This window comes from Onychostruthus taczanowskii, unplaced genomic scaffold (genome assembly GCF_017590055.1).
Source record: "Onychostruthus taczanowskii isolate IOZ18803 unplaced genomic scaffold, ASM1759005v1 scaffold12, whole genome shotgun sequence".
NCBI lineage: Eukaryota > Metazoa > Chordata > Aves > Passeriformes > Passeridae > Onychostruthus > Onychostruthus taczanowskii.
The window spans coordinates 4,059,651-4,083,716 of record NW_024498351.1 but is presented as its reverse complement, the minus strand read 5'-3'; the positions used below and the strand labels follow the sequence as shown (position 1 = coordinate 4,083,716).

General features: G+C 38.3%; 1 protein-coding gene across 4 annotated transcripts in view; it reads right to left on the bottom strand.

Moving 5' to 3' along the window:
• The window catches only part of FHIP1A (FHF complex subunit HOOK interacting protein 1A), a 79,114-nt gene that overhangs the window by 6,628 nt on the left and 48,420 nt on the right, over nt 1–24,066 (bottom strand). For all 4 annotated transcript variants that reach the window (XM_041395847.1, XM_041395848.1, XM_041395846.1 and 1 more), the window contains 6 exons: nt 20,769–20,927; nt 18,499–18,585; nt 8,032–8,199; nt 5,796–5,875; nt 4,194–4,381; nt 2,664–3,704 (listed from right to left, as the gene is read on the bottom strand). In XM_041395847.1, coding sequence (XP_041251781.1) covers nt 2,664–3,704; nt 4,194–4,381; nt 5,796–5,875; nt 8,032–8,199; nt 18,499–18,585; nt 20,769–20,927 — 1,723 coding nt within the window. The remainder of the gene's footprint in view (nt 1–2,663; nt 3,705–4,193; nt 4,382–5,795; nt 5,876–8,031; nt 8,200–18,498; nt 18,586–20,768; nt 20,928–24,066) is intronic.

Below are 24,066 nucleotides of genomic sequence, written 5' to 3'. Positions count from 1 at the left end.
GGCTGAGAATAACTTCACCCAAATACCATCCTGTTGGACCACACATCTGGGGAGATGCTTGAGGCACCCAGTACAAGGGACCTACTCACAAGTAATGTCCCTTGTCCCACCCACAGCCACACCACACTATTCCAGTTGCATAAGAGCTAGGAAAACCATGCAGAAGAATCCCTGGATGATTAGCACTGTTATCTTTGAATACCCCACCCTCAAACCTGGCAAAAGATATATGCCATGGGCATTTCTAGGGTGAAGCAGGTGGCCATAATCCAACACCATTCCAGCTCCCCTCAGCGTGCACCTAGCTGCCATTCGAGCTGGCTGGGCACAGGCACAGCCCAGTTCAACGTGCCTGCTGGAAACTGCAGCAGAGGCTAAGGCACTTCTGGCCCACAGCAACAGGAAGGCTCAAATGAGGAGTGCCTCTGCTGCCATTCCTTAACAGAACTCCACTAAAGGCTGGAATCTGTCGTGCCTCACAGCAACTGTGAGCACAAAGCCAGCACTCCTTCCAGACTCATCTCTCGGGGCTAATGCTGGCACAGCTCCACCCGCAAGAGGAAAGGTGGGAGGGCCAATGTTGACAAGGCTTCATGTGGCTGCTGCCTTTCAGCCACCACCACAGCCATCAGAGCCCGGGCACCCAGTGAAGCAGCCCAAAACACTTTTGCTGAGATAGTTTCTTCTGTCCCAACATAACCTATCCAGTTCACGGTGACATTTTCACAGAGCTCCTGAGGGGAGCTCTACTGTATCAAAAGGGATGGCAGAAGGAGCTGAGATGTGTCACTGTTTCTCTTCGCTAGGTAACACTTCAAAGCTGAGTAGGTAAAGCTGAAGCTGCAAGGGAGGTTACCAAATACATAAAAAAATTTTTAAAGGTGACAGCATGACTTTCACTCCCAAGAATTTATTGAAATGACAATCAGAGGATGTAAGCAGAGTTTAGAAGCCTTGTAAGAAACAGGGTAACTAGATGAGAAGTCAAAAAATTACTCCTTTCATGGCCATGAAGTCAAGCACTGATATATGGAGAGGGAAGAAACAAAATACAGATTCCTGTTCCTGAGCACCACAAGTGCTCAGGGGTGAGAGGGCATTTTCTTCACAGACCCATAGGCCTGAAGAGAGAATTTTTGTATTGCTGACACTTACGGGCTATGGGAAACTTCTGTCAGAGAGAGGCCTCATCCCTTAATGCCATCCCAAAACAGTAAAGCAACCTTAAAACTGTATCAAACACTTCTACAAACATAATATAGGATCCCAAATTAGATACAGAATCACAGAATGGTTTGGGTTGGAAGGGACCTCAAAGACTATCTAGTTCCAAGCTCCCTGTCCTGGGCAGGAACACCTTCCATTAGACCAGGCTGCTATCTTTGAAAGGTCCTGCAATTTTAACATTTCCAAGGTGTTGTTGTGAGTACCTCCTTACATGTAACCACTAAGATCTTCACTAAAGCCAGGTAAGGAGTCTAAGAGTAAAATACACTGTAGATGGGTAGCAAACATCTAAGCTTATTGTGCTTAGCTTTATATCTTCATTTTCCTCAGTTCTGAGGTTTTCGTGGGTTTGGGTGAGGGCTGGGCTTTTGAAAATGAACAAATGAAGAGAGGGACTAGATGAAGAATGAGAGACAGAACATTTTTGAGCTACATTTGACAGCAGATAACATGAAACAAATACCTGGATACAATTAGCTTCTGGTACAAAGAAATTGCCACCACAGCAAAAATATCAAATTAGTTGAAAAACAGACTGGATTTTTCTATTAAGAAACAGTGACAAGCATTCTGGCCACAGCTGACTAGAAAGGGCTGCTTTTCAACGAACATACACCTTCCCCCTCCAAATGAATGAGAAGCCATCTTATAGAGGTTTTTGTTGGCTGAGGAAACCTAGTACATGATTATTTTTTATTATTTGCGTTACTTTGGTATCTAGGAGACCTAATTAAAGACCAGGAGCCTGCAGTGCAAGGAGCTGCAAAAATACAGATCAAAAGCCCACTTTGACCTCCAGTAGCAATGCCATTCCTGAATAGCTTGGACAGTCAGCAGAGAGCAATCTTAAATTGCTGCCTGGCACTAGACAGAAAAGCATGCCAACAGCGAGGGCAGACCTGACACTGGAGAACAGGATGTCAGGGCAGAGCAGGGAGACAGGCACGTACAGACATGGCACCAGTGCTGACACCTTCTGCTACAATGTGGAATAGCAGAGAGAGGAAAAATGGCACTGTGATGTTGCATCCATCCCATTAGAGATGAAAGTTGGCAGAAAAATTACTTACTTGGGCTCTGTAAATTAAAACAGCTACTCTCAACACCTTTCAACTGAAAAAGCCTCCTCTGGTGTGACAGCTCTCACATACAAACACCATAACCCCTGCTCAGTGCTCTAAACAATAACAAAGAAAAAAACCCTGAAACACTACTATTTGCTTTCACCACACTCTCAGATGACTCTGTTGTATTTTCACATTGGATCTCTCACTCTCATTGAAGTGATTTCAGCTATTTAGGCTATAACCTGTTTAGTGCCAGGACTCTTCCTTCTCTATGCTTGCATTGTGTGCCACAGTGTGATCTCATAGGGCCCCCTTTAATCACCATGCCTTGTTATATTTGTTATGCATGTAATTAACAGGATATTCCACCTGTAAATGGAGCATTCTGGCTCCTTGGAGAGTGCTTGGGCGAGACATCCTCCTTTGGTCCAAAGGGAGGTGATATGCTCTCTGCAGAAGGGGTATCTGCTGAGAAATTCTCAAAGTCCTCCTCTTCTTCTGCTGGAGAGACAGGATCAGGAGCATCCAACTTCTGCTCCTCCATGCTTGCACTGTTTGGAACCAGTTCCTTAATAATTCTGTCATACTGTGCAATGAAATCCTCACCATCTGTGCTCAGCAGTTTTACACTTAAGTTACAATCTGCCTCCTGAGAAGAAATCTTTAACTCTAAGTCTGGCTGTGGATCAATCTCAGTCATTTTCTGGTTTATTTGTTCTCTCATTACACCTTTAGTTGAGCTTGAATTTCTCTTACTGTGCTCATCCAAGTCCATTTCCAGCTGGGTCTTTGCAAGAGACCCATTGACTACGGTCTGGCTCTGCACCTTGTGTTCTCTGGCTACATTTAAAGCTTTCTCCTTGGAGCTGTCATCGTCTTGAGTATCCTTCTGGGCACATAACCTGTAAACCATAATATCATCCTGAAAGTCTGACTCCTCTATGTAAGAGCCTTTGACGAGCATAATGGCATTTTTTTTCATTTCCTGAATGTGTTTTGGTGGCTCTGCAGGTGGCTGCATTTCTGTGCTTCCCAGATCATCATACGGTTGTGGCGAGCTCACATTAGAACCAGGAGAAATCCCTGTGTCATAGCTATCATCCCATTCTAGCTCCAGCTGCATCTTCTCACTGAATGGAGTTGCTCGAGCAGAGCTACATGTGCTAGGGGTCCTTTGCTGGAGCCGAAACATGGGGTGCTCCACATCCGTACTGCTCTCCTCTGCAAGCATCTGGATAAAGGTGTCTGGATCAGGATTTACTCCATCATACAAGGCAGACCAAACCTTACAATCTTTCATGCACTGGATAATGGCTTCTTGAGCTTCCCCCAGGTACTGCAAGTAGCTGATGTCCACAGCCCTTCCATATTCCACAATGCAAGCAGATTCAGAAGAGTGTCTACCAGGATCTGGAAGTAAAGAAGACGTATCAAGAGTAGTGCATCCAATTTTCTCCAGCAAGACATCCACTAAGACGTTGCAGGGAGAGTCTTTAACCCTAACAATCCAATAAGGCAGGAAGACCAAAGCATAACAATTGAGATTTGCTCATAAACACACAACTTTTTCCTATCACAAAGATAGAGATGTAACTCAAGATTTCAATGAGCCTGCATTCAAACCTTAATGCAGTAACCACTCTGAAGCAGCCAGAGTTGCTTTCATGTGTCAGTTCACTATTGTCATGAATACACATTCAAGCTGGATAGCTGTTAAAACAAGGTTTCGAGAGACCTGGACATAAGGAAGGAATTAAACACACTTTCTACTCCAGGCTTGTTCAGTTTATTGTTGCCCACCGCATTTCCTTCCCCTTCTACTCCTTCACAATTCCTCCCATAAGGTGCTACCAGATCAAACACAATTAATGATTTTGTCTTCCCCTGAGCACCAATTACCTTTAGTTAGTGCTGGTTTTGTCCAGAGAATATAGTCTTTTCCTTGGCTTTCAAGTGTCAAAGTGATTCCAGTGGAGCAGCAGAGAGGTGTCAGGGCCAGCAGTTTTGCAGCAGATACAGAGTAGCAGTCTCTCTCTTTCACAGCCCTCCGCTGGCTCAGCATCATGTGGTTGCATGGGATCAGATACCTGAAACAGCAGTGCCCAGTATCACTTATCCTTTCATGTTAGAGAAAGCAACAACACGGAATTCCTTTCCCATCTTCTTGCCTTCCCAAAAACCAGCAATAATAATATTTACAGTGATCAATTTTCTAAACCTCTCAAGAGCATGAAACCATGACTCTTTATATTGTGATGCTTGGTTTGATAAGGAGCTGTCAAGATGAGCAGAGATAGGAGACAGTTGCATCAGAACAGGGAATCCTTTGCAGGTCAGAGTAAACCTGTTGTAAGAAAGTATGGAGGAAGTGTGGGATGGGCAGATGTCAAAGGCCAGCAGAATGGTTTGGTCTGGCTATGAACGCATTCTGTCTCAGAATCCTCAATTTATTTGTCTCCTGGGAAATCCAGAGAGGCAGTTTGCCAGATGAGCAGCCAGAAAGAAAAGGAGGGAAGGGTCATCCAAGCATTTTACTGCAATAGATCAAGACTGAGCTCTTAGGCAGAGGAAGAAGAAACTAGAGGAAGCTAAGGAACAGAGAAAGCAGTCTCATGTTGAACTTCTTTAGAGCACTTTGGTTTTACTTTTTAAAAGCACTTTTATAAGAGCCTCAGTGATAACTGCACCAATGATCTGCCATTTAAAATGCAAATAAATTCTAAAGGATTTCCTAAATAAACAAAAAGATCAACCACAGCACTCTAATGCTAGACTGGTGATGTACTTGTGTTTACAGAGGTCCTAGCAGTATTTCCAGGCACCACTGCCAGATCTATAAGGAATTTCACCTTAATGCCTATGTGTGAAGGGACAGACAGTATCTGGAACATTCATGTGATTTGCAATGCTAAAAGCCCAAGTCAGTTACACCAATATTTCCAAATAAATAACCAGATCTCATCTAATAAACATACCCAAATTGTAAGTATTTTGAAGCAATGTACAGAATCACAAAAGAAAACCAAAATTTATCACTGTGTTTAGTACATCACTTAATATACCTAGAATAGTGCAGGAACATGAAGTATTCTCATTGAGTGAGGAATCAAAGAGTTGGAAAACAACAAGAAAGGTAGGAGCTGCAAACAGTACATAGGTCTGTATCACAGTGCATAATACACTAGAGAAAACATGCAGGAGGGAAGAATTATGCATTTAGAAGCAGGGAATAAGGACTTTGGAGGTGATAAATATATTCTTAGCTTCTCTCACTTTTATAGAAATAAATCACAAGAAAAATCTCTTGCTCTGGAGATCTCAGGACGTAAATCAAACCTCATCAGGTCTGGTAGACTTTTGCTGGGACTATAAATATTGTTATCTCTGTAGTTACTTGGATTTCTGCTCTCTTGGAGAACTCCCACCCAGCTCTGCATCCACAGAGAGAGACCATACGTCCCAGAGTTAGCATGAAGAATGGCAAAAGAGTTTGGGATTTACCTTAAAACCAGCTGTAACATCACATCTTCACAATGCAAGCCAATGAGCGTTCTGAACAACGCCAAGGAGACCACACAGAGCTGGAAAATTATAAACATTGTCAGCTTTTGATCTGGAAATTGTATCTTTCCAATCTTCCTTGCATACTACATTACAATATGGCTCTGCCAGAACATGATTTATAAGACACTCTCAGAATGATATTTCATTTAGTCAGCACCCCATGAGATTTTTTTTTTCAAGGTGTCTAGGGCTATGCATGTAATATGTTACATTTTAACAAAATACACTCCTAAACAGAATTTTCCTTCAAATAAGCTACTAAAAAATCCGTCTTAAATATTATTCAAATGTATTAATTTAAGTTGACTTATCATGAACTGAACCCTGTAACTTCCAATATAGTGTTTTAGTTTTTACCTCTGACATAGAAGTTGAACCAATTAAAGGTCTTTTCTGAAAGAAAAGTTATAAATCACTTCAGGTTTCTGTTGCTTTAGTATAAGGAATTATTAGTGTTCTGCACATTAAGAAGCTGAATGGTTGAAGAGCTTCACAACAAGCCTTTGGAAAAGGTCAGATTCTTGCATGAAAGGTGTGTTTTAACTGAGAGGGATGTAAGAGGAAAGCAGATTTCCTGTTTTTCTCCTATGAAATTTACAAGGAGTTAAGTATAACTTTTCTTCATGACATGAAACTTCAGAAACACCTGCTGCTGCTGCCTCAAATTATCCTGTATTTAAGAAATTTAAGTTTACAGGGAAATAGTAATCATTAGTCTTTGCAAATGTGGAATCTTCTGAATAACTAAATCCAAGTCTATTTTTGCACTGTGTAAAAATATAAGATTTAAAATACACTCAAGAAACAAAGAGGATAGTATTTCTACAAGTCCTTTCAGGCACCTGTCTCTAAATAAGTTTAACTCTGTGAATTATTAATTAGTATTTTCATCAATAGTAATGTACACAGCTTTTATGCTATGTTTGCATTTGGCTGAGCTATACTGCAGAAAGCTCCTTTAGCATCACAGAACCACTTTGGCTGAGATCCTGAGCTGCTCAGGGCTGCAGAATTCTTTACAATTCCCATCTCATTTGCCTATGGAATAGTAATTAATGATCAGCAGAGACAACAGCATTTGCATTTTTGTTGACAGAACTGTTTCAGTTTTCAGAGTTAATCCATCATAGAGATGCACTAACAGCAGCATATATATCGATATTTGCATGCACTTACATTTCAAAACAATTTTCAGATGAAGCTACTGTCCCTAATACACAAATTTAATGCATATGCTGGTGTTCTGGCTTCTCTAAAACATTACTGCTCATTCTAAGCATTCACTTGCACTAAAACAGTATTCTCAATTTCATCCATGAAGCTCTGCATCACCCAAGAGTCAGCCAAGGCTGCCAGTCAAGCTAGGCTCACTCAAGTAGTCCAGTGCAATAAGTAGTCATTCTCTCATCCAACTGCTGGCAAAGGTAACTACTCTCTCTCCAGCAGGCAGCCTCCAGCCACTGTGCTGCACTGTGCCTAGGCTGAGAAGGGGCTCAGCACAAACCTGAGATAAACCCTACTGTACAAGGGAATGAAGGCAAACAGAAGGAGCAGCAGCCTCATCACGTGAGCAAGAAATCATGATCTTTTAATCTAATAAAGCAGGCAACATTATAGTTAAGTAAACATGCTACAGACATACAGACTATAGATTCCTGAGAAATACATCAGCGAGATCGCAGTTAACAACAGGGATCCATTTGGAGACTTCCTTAGAGGGCTCCCATTGTTTCCCCAGACAGACTATTTGAAAATGCTTGTTGCTTGGCAAAGCTCCAAAGATCAGAAATGCTCCTTACCACAAGTATATTTATAAGTCCCAGGGAGAGCTATCAATGATAGCACTAATCCAGCACTGGTCAGAAGAAAAATGTTTCCAAATTTACCTTTTATCTTCCAAAAGGCTTCAGACTTTCAGAAACTCTCATTACCTCTATGCCATTTCTTACATACGTGAAACCACCTCACAGGTTTATTAGCTTTGTATAGTGGTTGCTAAATGTCACAACACACACACACACAAAACTCAGAGGGTGGAGATATCATACCATTGGGTGGAGGGGAGATAATTCCTAGCTATACAAGTACTCATCTGTAATATATGAAATCTCCCACTTAAACACTGAACCTACACCCATGCTGAGTTCCTGAACTTCCTTTCTGCTTGTCTTACCCGGAATGGTGTGTTGATTCTGCTGGTAAGTGTATCCAGGATATGAACATTCTCATGTCGGTGCAGCAAAATAAAGCGCAGGAAAATCTTGAGGAGGGCTGGCTCCGAAACGCTGCGCAAGAAGAGGTCCAGGTATGCAGTCGTAGTCATCACTTCCTCCACAGTCACCTGTAAGCACAAGTAATGCAAATACTGCACACACAAAATATCCACCCATCCATCCTCTGCAATGGTACATCCAGCAAAGCTCTGCATCCATTACACTGCCATAAAAACACAGAATCTTCACTCTTAAACTGGCCTCACAAGCATTCTGAACACATTTCCTACCTGTCTTGCATCCCCAGGAAAAACATCCTCCCTCATACTGACAGCCCAGATCTCACACATCGTGAAAATCAAAGGACCAAATCATGCTAGAAGATACCCAGCACCTTTCTGCCCATGTCATCTCCTTTGCATCATAGGTGTTGTCCCTCAGAAGCATTTTCAGATGTTGTGAATGCCTGCATCTACCACTTAATTAAAAATAAATGTCAGAGCAGAATCAAAGCACAGCACAAAGTCATGGTTGTGCAGCTTTAAAGAGAAAATTCCCATAGATATCCAGAATTTTGTCATGATTTTCCTTCTTTTTATTTTACCACAGCACAATTTCTCATTTCACTCAATTTTTAAAAGGAGTATGTATTCAGAAATATATTTACACAAAAAGCCCAACCCAAAATCAGTAATCACTACTGACTATTAGTAGATCAAAATAGAATTCATGATCCATGTGACATTTGCATACCATAACCCAAGCTGCTCTGCTTATTGCAATCCCTTGGAGATTATCTATTCACAGAACACACTGGCAAAGCACAGAAAATTCCAAAGCCCACCTCTGCACCATGTACTGCTCTTGCAAAGTCAGCATTTTTTAAATAGTTACCCAGGAATCTAATAAGCTTAAGTGCACAAAGAGAAACCTTTAAATACAAGAATCTGTCTATATGAAAGGAAGTATTAAACATCTTTTGTTTACCAAACTTAGCTGGATAAATGAAAAGACTGATTTTATTAAAAAAAAAAAAAATAAAAGCTGTCACTTAAGACCTAAGAGGATTTAGAAAATACTCAGAAGGGCAACATTTACGTAACATGCTGTAAATATTAAAATCCCTGTTCCATTATGCTGCATGTTAGCCATGTACACAGTAATGTCATGATGCAAACATTCTCTTTAAAGCATTTAGGATCACAAGCTGCTTCTGGGTGGTTACACAGAACATAGGAATGGAGTACACAGCCTGCAGACCTTATGGAGAGAGAAGCTCTAAAGCTAAGGTCATTGAATCACTCTCAGTCTGAAGCTTTACTCTAATACTCAGCTACACCATCATTAATACAGTGGGATACTAGCTCATTTTGGCATTAGAAACAAAGCACCAGTGAAGCAGCAACAGTCAAATTTTTCATCAGGAAACAGAAGCAGCCCAGCTCAAATCAAAACCTTTTTTTTATTGGAAGAGGTTTGGGGAGTTGTTGTGTGAAAAGGAATAGCCTTCTGGTCAAAGTTAGTGTCTGTTGTTTTTTCTTGCTTTTTTCTTTTGCTTTTTTTATAGCAGTGAGTGGTAAAAAGCAAAGCACAAGAAATCCATCATGTGACATCACTATGACACCATACAGCTCATGGACAAGTTTAAACTCTCTGCCAAGGTAAGGCCAGACAGAAGTAATGCATCCTTGCGTCTCCATGTCACTTCTTCATCCTTTATGGGGAAAAGGAAGCACGTTCTTGGCTGTCAGTTTCACCAATGTTTGCTGACAGAATGTATATGTATCAAATACTGCAGCTGTACATGAAAGCAAGAAAAGCCAGCAGATTCACAAGGGCAGTGACCTTTTTCTAAAACCCACACTCTTTGGACAACTCATCCCACAACTTCTATCGGTGAGAAAAACCCACATGCTTTTCAAAGTGTGTATCATGAATGAAACAAAGAGCAGCAGCAGAAGAAAGCCAGCTGGAGAGCAGCTTAGAAAAGAAATGTTACATTCTGAGAGCATGTTCAGTGCTCCTAACAGCTTGGGCACTAGACAAAAAATGAAATCATGTTTAATAGCCAAAACTTCACTGATACCACTAAGCAGAACTAGAAGAACCAACAAATGACTATTAGGGAATAGTTCATAAAGGAGTTACCTGTGATCTTGTTAAATCCTAATTTTTTTTTAAGGAGAGGGTTTTGTGAAGGGTACCACATTGCACTTAATTTTTATTTTTTCTTGGGAAAAAAGTTGGTGAATCTGATTAACCATTTTCCAAGGAAGAGAAAAGATGACTAAGTTTTGTCAATATTTAAATGGATTTGTCGGAATTTTTTTCAAGTTTTAGTGAAAACACGCTGCCGTATCTACCACATTCCTCCAAATTTCCTTAATAAATGAAGCTACAGTCTGTTTTGCAGGGTCACTGTGCCACACTCAAAGCAGGCACATTGAAGTTGCACAAGCAATTTTTATGCTATTGCATCCTAGAAGTTCTAGTGTTCTCTCAGTGTGCCTTTGTGTGCAACTAGTCCCTACAAACCAGCAAGGAGACCAACCTTCTGCTTCCTTGCCAGGGCAAATCAAACAAAAACATTGCTGTTGGGCACTTAAATGCAAGCCAGGTATGCAGCATAGAAAAAAGATCGATTAACCTGGCAAGCAGATGTCTGCACTTTTACAAGTACTGTATCTTATTTTGTCATCTTGCATTCTGTGTTTGCTTCTCCCTTTTAGCACATCTGATGGTGAGTGCAACTTCTGAAGATTCAAAGCACCTAGAGAAGTATTCAAGAAAGCCAATTTTAACTCCACGAGGCTAATTTTCCTTTCACTCTATGGAATACATTAGTCTGCTCTGATTGAGCCTCTGGAGAGCTGACTCTTTTTGCAATTAACTAGAGAAGGACGCTGGAGAAATCAGTTAGATGAGACTAAACCCAGCCCTGGCAAAAATCCTTTTAACTCTGCACACCTTCTCTACAGAGTGCATCATACATTAAACATGGAGTGTTGAAAGTGAGACTGGTTCAATTTGTGCAGTTATTATTGAAGATCTCTGTTTGCTACAAAACCAAAGCCATGCTATTAAGCTTCATTCAGTCTACCTGCTGGCTGTCTCTCCTTAAACAAACGTCTCGTGAGACAGATTTGGGGGAAGAGGGAAATCATTTCTAATAAATTCAAATCAGTACTCAGATAAACAACAAAAGAACAAACCTTCCCAGAGAACTAAACAGGCACTACCCATGTCAAGTATGTCCAGTACAGTCAAATCCTGAGGCAGTTCTACAAAAATTGTTATTTCAAACATTGATTACAGTATCATTTCCCCAAGTAAGCTTTTAGTTACTAGCCCTTGGAAATGAAAATCTCTGAAAAGATGATAAATAGCAAGCCAAAACTTACAAAAACTTTATATTTAATTTGAAAATTCTTCACCATTGGTAATTCAAATGTCAAGAAAAATACTGTAACAAAGGAAGAATAATAAAATCAAGACATGGGTTTCTAGAAAAACGCTTTGTTAAGTAATTAAGTTTCAAGTTTGTTTTTGATAAACTTTTTAATTAAATTTCAAGCTATGTTATGATACTACTTTTTTCATAAAGGTATTTCAGCAATAATAAAATCCACCACTTCCTCAACAGCAAAAACAGAAACCCACCAGTAGTCTCCCTTGCATTAGATTCTTTCTATTAATGGCAGAAACCAGGGATACCTCTGCTCTGAAAATAAATTAAAAAACCAACAAAAAAAATAATTTCCATTGCATTAATCAGACCACTACTCTACCATTTTTATTCTGATTACCCACAAACATAACAGCTAAAAGTTGCTCGATTTTTTTTTCAATATAAAGTGTCTATCTAAAAATACCATTTAAAAAGCCTCATCCATGTTTTTCTACACAAAACCAGCTGTTACAGATCTTTTTTTTTAAGACGTAAACTGCAACAAAAAAGACTAGCTGAGAGTCTTCATGGCCAGAGAGACACTTGACTGGAGATTATTGAAAAGACAAGGCCACTTTTAGCCATGTAATACCCTTCTATAATTATGTAATAATTTTCGGCAAATCTTTCCTCGCCTCTTCTGATGACTGATTAGATGGTGAGGCAGAGCACTGTAAAGGGATCCAGCTTTTACAAGTTACTCTGCCAAGTAATAGCAAAGAGCTAGAAATTACTGTCACTGCAAGTTCAGTTTAATATATTACACTCACTGTGTTAGGCCAATCACATGGATTCTTTACTACTGGCCATTTTCCCTTGGGAATCACACATACATTTTCTAATTTACAGCTTCATGCCCACTTACATGAATATGCCTACATGATTCCTCCTTTCCATCACATATCCCTTCTTACAAGGACTTCATATTGCCCATGAAAAGACCACAACTGTTCTTATTTGAACTTATCCTCTAGATCCATCCACAAGCAGTTTTAACTTGAGTAAGTTCACCTCACTGATAAAAAAAATCCAACCATTTCCAGTCTCTTCTATTAATTTTCAACTTCTTGCCCCTTATTTATACAGGCAGAAGGGTTCATGCTGCACAATGGATTGGGTCAGGAAATTGATTCAGATCAAAAATATTCAGAAATAAAGGTGAATTTTAACCCCAATAAGTTTCAAGTACGAACAGCTGTCCTGGCAAAAGAAAGGGACAAGCAGGGTCAGGGACAGAGGACATTCGCCCTCTGGGGGGACTAGAAAACCCAAACTGTTTCAGCCTCCTTCAGCTTACAATTATAAAATGCTTCAGTCTATACCAGGTTAAAATTCAATTGAACTGCATGTCTGAAGCAAGCAGTGAGAGGCATATTTACGTATATCCACACCATAGCTGGTAAAATTAAGTTTTGCAGCTATTAATGGGCTTCTGCAAAGCACAAGGCTATTCAAAGTTTTCCAGTGACACTTGGTTTACATGTTTTTACAGCAGCTGTCCAAACGCTTTTCAGTAAGGGGAAGGATGGTATTATTCCTAAATGGGAACTGACAGTCTTGTAGGATATTTATAAAGATGCTCCTTCTAATCTGTAGAGTACAATTTACAGGTCATTTCCCACTAGCTGAGCTATGTAATCATCAAGCAAGTATTATTGAATTATCACAGTAGCACACCATGTCAGAGGCTTTTTTTTTTGAAGGGTTAGTGTGCAGTAGACTTGAGGTCCGTTTGACAGAGCTTATTTGACAGGACTGTGCCAGCACCTCTGTAGAGCAGTTCTGTTCACTTGGACAACACCAATGTTTTACGTCAAAAAACTGGTACAATTTTCCATTATTCAGACTAAACCAAGCATATTCAGATTAAAACATGCCTTCCAAGTATAAAAATAATTAGATCATAGTTAGCAATTAAATGCCATGTAGTGGAGGAGTAAATGCTGACATTCAAAATTTGCTTTTATCATATAATTTGTCAGATTTTACTGCTTTCTTCAATAAATTGAAGTACTACAAATTAGATAAACATTCAAGATGGTCTGAATAGCTGCCTGTGTCAACCAAATTCTTTGAATGCCAAACTAAAATGAAATCACAAGCATTTACAGTGGAAGGATGTATATAACCAATATGAAGTGTATCAAAGGAAACAAAATATTTATAAATACCAAAGTGTGGCTCCTAATTATCTAGCACATGGTTTTGACTGCAAAATATATACATATTCAAGATTTCTGAACAGGATTTCACTTATATTTCTACAGAAGCGCTGCAAGTACCTAAAAGAATAAGGTAAATAAACACAGTCTACTAACAACTGTATAGAGACCAAAATAAGGCAATACAGACTCTAACAGAACCAGTAAAAACAACTTCAATACAGTTATTCTGGATTCACTCTCAATTTCAATGAGGTTTCAACTGAGGAGAAAATTAGTCTTATCTGATTACTTAGACCCTTGCATAATCTGGTCTCGGGAGACTGTGTATTTTATTGACAGAGCTCAATGTTAGTTTTGAAAGTGCAACTGGAAATAGCCAATGAAATATGTCACCAGAATCCAACGGTAGGGCTCTGTACCATTCTCTGAACAGAACCATACCTTCTCCCAAGTTTTTTTCCCCTATGTATCAAAATATAGGGAAGAACATACAGAGCTGATAATTTCAAGTTGTAACCGACATGCCATCAGAAGTTACCAGTCTTAATTTAAGAACAATTTCTGTAAAATAGTCTTAATTTCTTCTAAATTCCAGACACTTACACCAGAAAGAATAAAAGATGGTTTTTGCAAAAAATGAAATAATGGAAAAAACTACCAAATTAACATTTTCTTTAGCTCTGTATCTTTACAGACAAACCATTTTATTCCTCTGTTTTCAAATGAATTTGTGACCTTGCACAAAGACATGCCTTCCCCGCTGCTCCACAAACAGTTTCATTGAATCACTTTTTTGATGTCTCAAGCAACTCCTGTGTCAGAAGTAAGGGAGGTAATGCTTCTGTAAAAGGGACAACATCCAGATAACCAAAGGACAAGGCAGGGCTCTCCAGCACAGCCAGTTAATGCACATGCCCAGCTACATAATACAAATCTGGGCTCTGACTACCCATTCAGCAATGTGCAGCTTTGGGATAGGAATGTACTTGTCAATCGCTCATTACACATGTAGGTGAGATAACCCACACAAAGTGACAAGACTAGGACAGACAAGGTATAAATTAGGCTACAAGAACATGCTATATTTAGGATACTTATCTCTGAGAAATGAAGTTAGGGAGTCATAAGCTTGAGAATGTTTGGGTTATTTAAGCACATCGCAGTTAATCTGCTACAAAAATAACCTTCACAGAGCTCACTGTGAAAAACAGGTTATTTCAAGCTAGCTAGCTTGCCTGATCAATTTTAAACTTCCTTAACTGGAAAAAAGCTGAACTAGAGAACTCCTTTTTTCAACTCCATACTAGCTTCCCAAGATAAAACCAGAAAAATCACACCAGAAAAAATATATTGGTCTCCCCACCCCCAGACTTTTCCATAGAAGCATCTCCATCCTCAACGGTCTTGTACCGTTTCATTCACACAGTGAACTGTGTACATAGTAAGTATTTATAGGGAGACAATCTGCAAAGATTTTGAAAAGGCAGAGTTCACTAAATGGTTCTGTCAATGTCACAAACATTTCAAGATCACACATAAGCATATCTTAAAGTTTTGAACCACATAGTGAAACTTTAAACAATTTTTAATGAAATTCTACTTACTGAAAATTTTATGCTTTTACCAAAAGTCTTGTTTGATAGTCAGATGTTTTAAGTTGGGAGAAGAGAAGGAAATCGAGGAAAGGAGATAAGAGGCCTGTGTGAATGAATTAAGAGCTCCTAAAAAGTCTGAAACATGAAGAGACAGAAGCATGGAAAGGTGACCCAAGAGGAATATGGAAAAAGTGCCTTAGTATGCAGAGAAAGCATGAGGAAAGCCAAAGCCCATTTGGAGCTGAAGAACAGCTTCAACAGCAAAAGAAATATCATGGAAAGTGCATGCTCACTGCTGAAAGGGGATGGGGACCTGGTGACAAAATACATTAAAGACATCACAGTATTCAATCACAGAAGCACAGAATAACTAGGGTTGGAAGGAACCTTTGGAGCTACCTAGTCCAATCCCATTCTTGACTGGAACTGTCTTGCATAAACAATTAATGCTAGTCTGTGTCTTGCTGCAGAGCAATTTTTTTCCTTAGAACATACTTGTAGAAAAATTAGAAAATTAGAAATACCAGGTTTGTAGTAGTCTGCCTGCCCAAGCCATTCAAAAGCAGAGGCAGAAGCTCATCTCCCTTCCAATTTTTACATTAAGATTGAACCATGAGTGCCAGATTGGATGCAGGATGCTAAGACCACATGAGGTCTAGACAGACTGACTGACTGACTTCCTTCCATCCTATCACCAAGAATTATCAGAAGCAGCTGTTCCACACCAGTTAAATTCTAGAAATAAGATTTATAGAAACACCTTAGGAAGATGTACCAGTAATTGTCATCATCCCTTCTTACCACCCTTTAACCTTGCACTGATGTGTCTTCCTAATCAGGTATTTATACCATGCTCCATTACACACTGTATTTGAACTCAAGCCAGAATGAATCAGAACAATCCAAACTGAATGACTGAATTAAAACTAAAATCTTCACCCACAACTAGACTTTATGACACCAAACCAGCTTCAGTGAGTTCAAAAGAAAAAAGTCAAGATACATTTAGTATTGTGCTAAATGAAAGAACTTCTGTTTTAAAAACTGTCATGAAACATCTGGCCTCTCATTTTAGCCCCTTCCAATTTTTTATTAACCTCAAGGTTAATTACAACATTAAGTCCTGAAATGGGAGATACAGTTTTCAAAGTCCACTCTTCCCCTTAGCATTAATGTTTTCAATAGCAACTAGAAATAATTTTAATGTATGAAAGAGCTTTTGCAGCATAATTATCATAGTATATAAACGTTATGTCCCAAAAGCAAGAAAGCAAAATATTTATTTTCTGTTATTAACATGGAGCACAGGACAGAAAGACTGAAGGGGTCAAAGTGCCTCAACTTGCTTAATTCCTTTTGCTACAGAGTTTTGGTCTCACAGATGTGAGAGCCTTGTATCAGATCCACTAGATGGTGCAATCCATCTTCTCCATTAAAATCATTTGAAGTTTACACAGAAGAAGTTAATTTTTAATGAGGAAGAAGTCAATTTTAATGCTAATCAAGGAAAGGTTTATTATTGGAAGAACAAGGCACCACACAGAGTATCAGGGTTTGAGAAAGATCTAGGCTATGAAAGTCACCAATGTTAGCAGCCAACATCCCCCTTTTCAAGAGAAATACGATTTCAGCCACTTCCAGAGTATATAAACAAAATTTTCATCAAAGCAAAAAAGGAATCACAACAGCCATCTTTAAATTATTTAACATCAACAGGGAAGTAATCAACCCAATATGAAATCAGAAGATTTACTGACTGATAAGAATGGCTTTCAGAGGAATGGTAGTCTTCAAAACAATCTTAGTCTCGAATACATCAGAATAGTACTCACTAAGACTAGAATCCATTCTGATATCTCCCTCATTATCTATAACCTTGACCTAAAACTGGTTAGGCTTTTCACTTCTAATTCCCAGTCTTGGTGAGGGATTAAGTCCAGATACAGGAATAGAAAAAATAACTGCCAGGTAAGGAGGTGAACTACCTCAGGACAGACTAAAGCCTTGATCTGGATCACAGCCAAATTTTACTTCAACCCTCACCCAATTCCCAAGTGTTTGAGATCTGCCAAATCATTGGAAAAGACTCTGCATTGCTAATGACTTTCTTGGTGACTCTTCACCACGAAGAATTGTGTGCGCTACCGAAACAAGTTGTGAACAAGAAAGCAGGGTACAGTGCTTCACTGTCCTCCAGAAAATGGAACAGCTGCAATGTTTTGTGCTTGGTAGGCTTTGTGAGAATAAGGAGACCTTATAAAAGTAATTTTTTAGTTTGCTTCTGGAAGTTTTTTGTGGATTTTTACTCTCAGCTGTTCCTACATTTTCTCCTCAGAAGAGGTGTTCTTTTACAGCGCAATGAAGACTGTTAATTCATAAAATCACAGAACCATATGATGACCTGGGTTGGAAGGGACCTTAAAGATCATCTAGTTCCAACTCCCCTGCCAATGGCAGGGACACATTCCACTACACCACGTTGCTCAATGTCCCATCCAACCTGGCCTGGAACCCCTTCAGGGACAGGGAACTGACATAGCCTGCAACATAGCCAGAAATATAGCTTTTTGCAACCTAACAAAAAAAAAGTAAATACATAATTTACTAACATTGGTGACACATTTTATGAAGGATAAGCCCTAAAATTCTAAGAAAAAATGAATTATTTTTCTTCAAAGTTACACAAACTGCACTCTAATGCATTAGAAAACTAATACCAAGCTCTACTTTAGGAAAATAACTCTACCCAATATGATAAGGAACTACAAAACAATAGCAACTTTGCTAAGACTAGCATAATATTTATTGACTAAACATCTTCCTTATGAGCATCTTCCTTTAGAAAAACATTCATTTAGAAAAAAAAATGCTCACAGAAACGTGTCTGCCATGATGAAATGTCTAAAATGTCACTGGTTTTTTGATGATATGTGAGTCTAGAACAACACAAACATTTTGTTTTTTCATTACACTTAAGAATTTTAAACATTTTCAGAAATACCTATATGTTGCTTACAAAAGTATATAGAATGAAAAGATGGAAGGTTAGTCTAGGAACATATTGAATTGCATGGAAGTCACTACTGACAGTACAGCTGATATTATTATTATTATTATCTGATGCTATTATTATTATATCTGATAGTATCTTCACACAGAGATCTTCCATCATGCTTATTCCCGTTATTCTTTTGTGCCATGCTTGCAGACATCACTGACCTTATGGAGCGCAGGAGCCATTACCGGCACCAAAAATCCATTGTAAATGTAATTCACAAGCTGGTTGCGTATCAAGGGATGTGCCACCTAAGAGGGAGGGGGAGAGAAAAACACAGAACAGCTTCAGTGAGACTAAAAAGACAGGGCACAGAATGCTATTATTCACTACCAAAACCCTTTCCCATTTAATAAGACATTCGTTAGTCCTTCTCACCAGCATTTGATATGATTCTGGTTCTTAACAACTGTTCCTTCTACAAAGAAATACACACACCATCTTTAATTACAGTAAGTCTGCTATACTCAGAGACATGGCTTTTCAATCTTCCTGCATGCTGACAAAGATGAATGGATGGGCAGAGAAGTGTATGTAGTCATGCATCAAAGCAAGATCTGAAATTCTAAATTCAGCTCCTGCAACCTTGTTGGGGTCACTTGAAGGTGAATTTGCCATTGTTAACTTGTCCTTCTACAATAAAGGAAAGCAGACCAGCTGCTTTCTTACAATTCAAAAGTAGGTAAATCAAAGCACTCTCTAGCTATGGGGTAAGAATACACTGTTCACATGCCCTTCTCCCAGCCACTGTAAAACAAAAAGAAATTACAAAATAAACCTGCATAGTTCATTCAATGGGATGGTTAAGAGCTTTAAGACAAACAAAACAAACAAAAACCCCCAAAATATTATTAGAGGCCAAAAATCTACTTTTATAATTAAAAAAGTAAATGAAAATTTACTTTTATACTTTTATAATTAAACATTTCTTTTGTCTTTGCATTGAAAACACATCAATTCATGTATATAAAAGCAAAATGAAATTCCATTCAGAAGCTTTCAAAACCAATATATTATGTTTGAAGTTCACAGAGACTGGAGTGTCACAGCCTACACGTGGCCTCCAAATAGATTCTCCAACCTGCAATTCTTACCAGACTTCCTATAACTTGTAACTCTTAATTTGGTAAGAGGAAGAAAAAGAGTGGCCCTTTCTATGCTGTGGTCCAGGGAAAGAGTACTAAATGGCAAGAGGTCTTGGCTACCCTATTCCTTTTTAATCTCTGGCCAAAGTTTTTGGGTGAACACAGAGCAGTCCATGTGCAAAGCAAAAATTCCTACAGTAACTGAGCTTTCAAGTCAGCTGAAGACTATACAGACACAATCGAGCAGCAGTCATGCTCTTTCTGCATGTCAGCATATATCCTTAACCATTTTACATCTATTTGAACAGTATTTTTAAAAATAATTCATTCTTTACCTTTTATGCAGTGCCCTTTATGTAATTTTTTACGATAAAGGTATCAATTATGATCTCCTGCAAAAGCAGATCTGTAGAATAACTCTGGTTACACACCAAAATTAATATTGTCTCCTCTTCATGTTTAAACATGCATGCTAAAAATCTTGTATAGTGCATTTGAACATTGACAGCTACTATTATTTTTGCTTGTTCAAGGCTTTAATAGTCAATCAGTTCCTTTACTGCACTTTGCACGCATTGCACCGAAACATATCTTTTATTTAACAGTAAATGTGACTAAATTTTCAATCCTATCCAGCACATTTCTTCAAATAACACAAATCCACAGTTTCTGCAGAATTTTTTTTTTCTGTTTTAATGAAATACTGGATTTGGGTTCTATCAATATTCAAGCCTTAAAAACAATATATAAAGACAAGAATTTCATTTTACATTCAAATCAGAAAAAAATACTAAGGGAGAAAAGCACTGAAAAAGAACCCTGTAAGAACAGAATAGAAAACAGGCCAATATAAAATGAATTTAGACTTCTAGGAGGAGACCTAAATAATTCTGCTTGGAAGGCTTTCTTTTTGTTATACCCCCAACAGGCAAAACAGACCATTTTCACTATTTTCTTTTGCACACCATTATGAGAGCTTAAACAAATACACACATAAACCCTACATTTTCCCACATGTAAAGGCATTCAATTTACTTCTAGGAGGAACAGTGGTATTAAAATGCAACAGACATTTGTTTTTTCTTTTAACAGAAACTGCTCCCAATTACATAATGTAATATCAAGCTTTCATTTGAAATATTTGGCACCTGAAAACCACAAATATATTAGTTCATCCTTATAACCAGAACAGACAGCACAAGGCATTCGTTTTATACACAGCTTGTTTTAGTCTAACTTTAATAATTCATGCCATTAACAAAAATAAATAAACTCTATGACTTACAAACTCCTGCAGGAGCTGTAACTTACTGCTACTTCTACAGAACAGGCTAACTCCGTTCAGTTACCTGTATCACAGCATTGCAAAATTCAAGGGAATTCATGAATTGTACAAGGGCTGGTGACAAAAGCCAGTCATCTTTCATCAGACAGTGCCATTCTTCTCCTTTTTCATCCAGCTTTGTAGGCAAAGATGAATAGAGGCCACTTAGTCCTGTTGCTAGCACCTGTATTTCAGAAACAGAAGAGGAAATAAGTTAACTTTCCATCTGCTTGAATGGCAGTACCACAAATGGTTTCTCCTATTAGTTTTAGTAACATAAGAAAGTGTTAAGATTAAATTAATTTCCTTTCAAAAAAGTCCTGTGGCAGAAATACATAAATATTTTAAAGAGCCTTCCATATAATATGGTTCTTTCAAGATCGAGTATTTAGAAGAAAGTGATGGAGAAAATCAGGTTATCTTGTCTTTTTTTTATTAATCCAAAGTTTTAATTTCTTTATAATTTTTTTCTAAACTTATTTTGTGCTTTCCTTTAGTCCCTTTTAGAAACAGCCATCAGTGCCATTATCTACAGCTTGCCTTTTGTTGGTGATTCAAATGTCACAGCTCAAACATGTAGGAAGTAATTTCACTCAGAAACACAAAACATCAGAAATGGAGGGGGAAAGTGCCCCGTCAACAAAAATGAAGTTCAGCCCCACTCAGATCACAGATATGTATTGACTTTGACTGCCGGGCACTTAGACTCAGCTGAATCCACTTTTAAAGAAGTAAATTTAACTGCTCATAATTTCCCTTTTCCCTTATTTATTTGAAGGAGGGAAGCTTAAAAATAAAGAGTCTGAAATCAGTTATTATTTAAACAATGTTTTCAGTAATATTAAGCCTTACAGGTGATTTATGTAGAATGTATCACTGAAGAACAAGAGAGCATTTTTAGTTACAATTTAGAAAGCATATTTCCAAAAAGTTTTTAAAATTTTGCTGAATGTATCTACAGTATGGTATTTTCAAAGGCAGTATTTAATTATTAAAGTTATTTGAAGCCAGAAACTTTCTAAATATTACTCAGGACTCTTATCCTTCTGAGATGACACTCACGATAGAACTTCACGATAATTTTTGAAGATGGCTTTCATTTTAATGGGAACATTATAACTCGGCCCAATGGAAATCTTTTTAATTTTCATTCAACAGACTCTTCTAAGAATATTTCCTCTTACAAATGGCTACTTGGCATCTACAGGGCTAGACTGTCAAAGCTCAGAGGAAACACAGATCTTATCTACTAAAACACTGGAAAGCAAACAGTTGACAATGTCCAGATCAAAGACCAAGGGTTCACAGACAGTGATCAGGTTTTGGTCATACACAAGCACAAGCAATTTTAACTGTTAATCCATTAAAGTATTCAGAAAGACAAAGTCTGTCTTTCTGAATACTTTTCATTCCTAATGGACATAATTTTGATGATGGATTTATTCTGGCATAGGTAAGTGAGCCAAATATTAAAGGGGAGAGGACAATACTGTGAATACTGTGGAAAGCGACTGCTTTAGCACAGTGACATACACAGTCTTATATACACAGATAAACAAAGGACAAAGCCCGACCATATGCTCAAAAATTGAGAAGCTAAAGCTATAGAGCAAAGTTTTATTTGTACAATCCCATTCTTCTACAACCAAAATTTATTTAGGGTTTTTTCTTTCTCACAGTAGAAGCACTCAGAGAAAAGCTCTTACAGAACTACCTACACATAACCCACACAAACACTCTCACAAAACCCAGGCTGCTGACGATGAGAGAATTTGACATTTGTTTGTCTTGTGAACTTTTAATTAATGCACACTTGATTTTCCGTTGCCTGCTTAAAGTTTAATTGCTATTCATAAACGCAAACGCACCCTCTCAGTATGCAACCTGATCCTCAGAGCTGTGTCCCATCCACGTTTCTCCTTCATGTGGGTATTAGCCCTTAAGCACAAGAAGCTGACCTTGAACAAAAACATCCTACTCTCCACTAAAAGGAGCAGTGAACTCACAATCAGTCAAAGTCTTTAGTCTGTCAGACTTACTGAAATAACAAGTGACAGATGCAGCTACTAAAATCTGTAAAGTTTTAGAAGCTCTTATTTTTGCTATGAAGTACAACACAAATGGCTCTTTGGAATTATGTTTCTTAAGCACTGAGACAGAGTAGCCACAGGAAGCAATTTCATCTCTTCAGATTAAAAATATTTTAAAATGTTCACGAAGTGTATGGTATAAATAGGGTTACCATCTGAAATTGCCAAGAAAACAGAGTTTTAAATTGATAATGAAACATTAATGAAAGAAATAATCTGAAAGGGAAGGAAATGAATGCATTCACGTCCTGAAAAAGCAAGATTTGGTTTTATTTTTTGTTTTACGCAAAGCAGTGTCCTTTTAAACTTCTTCTATCATTTATCATGTCAGCCCTACATGCTCATCTACTTTTACAAGCATCCTCAGCATTTTCTTTCTCACCATTGAGTCATGAGTCCCTCTACAAACCAATTTCTTTGATTTATTTACTTTCTCTTGACTCAGAGAAGACACTGACGACATGATTTGCAATCCCAGGCATAATACCACATGATATTAATGTGATATATTAATGTGTTGCTAATGCATAAACAATTGCTATCTGGACAATTATTTCCTTTTAATAATTCTCTCTCGTCCCACATCCACAGTCTTTCTCTCCCTGTGCAGCCGCAGCTTTTCAAGGACACTGCAGAGCCATCCTTCCTCCTGCTATAATAGTTGCTTTGCTAAGCTGCAAGGTATTTTCAAAGTTTTGTGAGGGAATTTGTCATGTGACCCTGCTCAAAATTCTTGAGAAACATTACTATTATTAATTAATGCTGAACAGACAGTATCTTAAATCATATCCAGAAAACTTTCACATCAAAACAGGATAAAAGCTATATGGTGTAAAATCAGAAAACTTTTCCGAATAGTTTGCCCACACATTCCGTGTTAAAAACATTTGTTAGTGATGTAACCCACTGCAAACTGTCTCTTTCCCTCCTTATACCTTTTTCAGCTACAGTTTTGAATACTGTGAATCTATGGACAGCACAGTTTTTAAAAAGCTGTTAACCAAATTTATGTTAAAAAACAGTAAGGTTCACATTGGCACAGATCTAACATTGATCTGGGTACATGAGGCAGCAGAGATTTATGGCCAGACCCCACCCCAGAGGATACCTACATTATGCAATAAGGCATGGTAAAGAAAATCCTACATGCCAACCCATCCCCAGAAACAGAGATAACATCAACACAGTGCCACCCAAAATGTCTCCGGTATCAGCACAGGACTGCATTAACTG